Source organism: Rutidosis leptorrhynchoides, chromosome 3 (genome assembly GCF_046630445.1).
Source record: "Rutidosis leptorrhynchoides isolate AG116_Rl617_1_P2 chromosome 3, CSIRO_AGI_Rlap_v1, whole genome shotgun sequence".
In the NCBI taxonomy this organism is placed as follows: domain Eukaryota; kingdom Viridiplantae; phylum Streptophyta; class Magnoliopsida; order Asterales; family Asteraceae; genus Rutidosis; species Rutidosis leptorrhynchoides.
This window is the reverse complement of record NC_092335.1, coordinates 689,556,020-689,558,924: the sequence shown is the minus strand read 5'-3', so window position 1 is coordinate 689,558,924 and position 2,905 is coordinate 689,556,020. Positions and strand designations below refer to the sequence as shown.

Here is a 2,905-nt window from a genome sequence, read left to right as displayed (position 1 = left end):
GCACGTTCTTACGAGTTAATTTTGTGAGTGGGGTGGCTATTCTAGAAAAATCTTGTAAAAACCGTCGATAATACCCTGCTTAGCCTAGAAAACTCCTAACTTCAGTGGGATTCATAGGCGGTTCCCATCTCATTATCGCTTCAATCTTCGATGGGTCAACACAAATACCTTTCTTATTAATGACATGTCCTAAAAATTAAGCTTCACGAAGCCAAAACTGACACTTAGAAAACTTAGCGAATAGCTTTTCTTTCCTTAAAGTTTCTAACACTAGTCGTAAATGCACCGCATGCTCCTCTTCCCCCTTAGAATACACTAAAATATCGTCAATGAATACTATCACAAACCTATCGAGCATTGGTCGATAAACCCTATTCATCAAATCCATAAATGCGGCCGGAGCATTAATTAACCCAAAAGGCATAACCACGAATTCATAATGTCCATACCTCGTGCGAAAAGCCGTTTTAGGGATGTCCTCTTCCTTCACCTTTAATTGATGATAACCCGACCTTAGATCTATCTTTAAAAAGAAACATGCACCTTGTAATTGATCAAACAAATCATCTATCCTTGGTAATGTATATTTATTCTTAATAGTGAATTTATTCAATTCACGATAATCTATACACATTCTCATTGTTCCATCCTTCTTTTTCACAAACAAGACCGGAGCTCCCCAAGGTGAACTACTAGGACGTATAAAACCTTTATCTATCAAATCTTGTACTTGAGTCATCATTTCCCTTATTTCCGACGGTGCTAATCGATATGGTGCTTTGGCAATTGGCGTGGCTCCGGGAATCAACTCTATTCGAAACTCTACTTCTCGTTCGGAAGGAACACCAGGCAATCCATCCGGAAACTCATTAACTATCGGTACATCTTTTAACTCAAACACCTTCTTTGAATCATCGATCACATATGCCAAAAACGTACAACACCCATGGGACAAAAATCGTTTGGCTCTAGCATACGTACATATAGGAATAGCACGTCTGGTTCGTTTCCCATAAATCCAAATAATCTTCCCACTTGGTGCTTGAACTAGTACAATTTTCTTTCGACATAAAATTATTCCTTCATTGTCATTTAGCCAATCCATACTTATAATTACTTGAAACTCTCCCATATGATTGGGTATCAAATCTATAGCAAACTTCTCATCATCCAAAATAATTTCACATCCCTTAATAACACTATATACCATAACAGTTTTATTGTCCGCTATCTCAACCTCTAAAGGATGCTCTAACATACTTGGGGTCATGTCAAAATGTTTACAAAAAGAATAAGAAACAAACGACCTTATCAACAAACTCACTTATTTCGGGGTTTAACTTCTCATGATAGTGATCCATCATCAACTTAGGACTTGAAACAAAATCCGGACAAAAACGAGACTTATCATTAAATTCAGCATTAAACTCGGTCACAGATTTACTCCCATGCTCGATATTCATGAATTCAGACTTTAACCTACTAACTTCGGCGGGTGGAGCAAATTGATCCATAAACATTTCACGAAACTTTTCCCACGGAAGACTCATCGCCACATTTCGTCCATGTGACTTAACTATAAAATTCCACCATTCATAACCACTGCCCTTCATTTGATGTGCCGCGTAAATTACCTTTAAGTGCTCGGGACATTCAGACAACATGAATGTTTCCTCTATCTCATCAATCCACCTTTGACTAACAATTGGATCAACCTTACCATGAAATTCCGGTGGATGACAATTTGCAAAATTCTTGAACTCAAAACGCTCATCTTTCTTTTTCGGGGCTTCTACTTCCTATTGTCTTACCCCACTTCCCCATTCCCCTCTTAACATAGGATTATTCGTCATAAGAGTCTTTAACTTTTCGTCTAATTGATCATTAATCAACTTCTTTATCTTTTCTAGAAGAGTTGGGGTGTATCGCACCAAGGCTTGTCCTATTTGCCCGAAAGATCATTTGCCACAGCAACTTCATCAGATTTGGTTTGCAAGCCTTCGACAGACTCCATTGACGGGGTGTGTACGTACTCATCGTCCTCATCATTACCTCTATTAGGAGATACAATAGCCATTCTGAAATAATACATCCAACTCATTAGTTCAAACACATGTATCAACAATTGATCATAACTTAAATGACCGAACGAATTATCAATCCATTTCACCATGACCATAGTAGATGTTCATGCATACTAAAATGATGTAATGGCAATGGACGGTCGTCATTACACCATCGTATTACACACTTAATCAATTATGACTCATGGTTAATAAGCATTAAACTCTTTGTTCAAACCATCCATAATCTTAGTATCACACTATAAGTCTCGTCAACAAACTTTATCCTATGGAGCATGGCATAACCCTTTAAATTTATCTATCATGCAAGTCCTAAACCGCTTATCTTCTATCAATGATGGTTTAAGCCTAGATAATCCCTATAGTAGATTATCCAAGTCCTTTAAACCATAGCTCTGGTACCAACTTTTAACGCCCTTAAACGAATTTTTTTTTTAAATATGTTGACTGCCCAGACCAAGTGATATGCCGCGGCGCGGTAGCCCTTGGTCGCGGCGCGGCCTTTCAAAGAATTTCAGACCCATTTAATAGCCCTCCTAAAATCAAAACATTTTTTATGTCGCGGCGCGACAAATAAGGTCGCGGCGCGACCTTACACGGTCGCTGGTACTGAACTGCAATTTGGTACAAAGACCACATTTTCACCATTTCATCATCACCCAACATATTTTAGCAACATAATACATAAACAAACTTAATTGAAACAGCTTCTTACATCGTCAAACATTACGAAAATCTTTTAATCTTGAGCAACATGTTTACACATCTTGAATATAGCATTTGGTCCCAAAACTTAAAAGGAACATAGTTTATGAGTACAA

The 2,905-nt window shown here is 37.9% G+C and overlaps 1 protein-coding gene across 1 annotated transcript; it reads right to left on the bottom strand.

The window, feature by feature from the left end:
* Window positions 1-233: 233 nt before the first annotated feature.
* Window positions 234-1,210, bottom strand: LOC139902730 (uncharacterized). The gene is made up of 2 exons (XM_071885335.1): window positions 709-1,210; window positions 234-304 (listed from the first exon to the last, which is right to left on the bottom strand). The coding sequence occupies exons 1-2, from the start codon at window positions 1,208-1,210 to the stop codon at window positions 234-236; spliced, it is 573 nt and encodes a 190-aa protein (XP_071741436.1).
* Window positions 1,211-2,905: the final 1,695 nt, after the last annotated feature.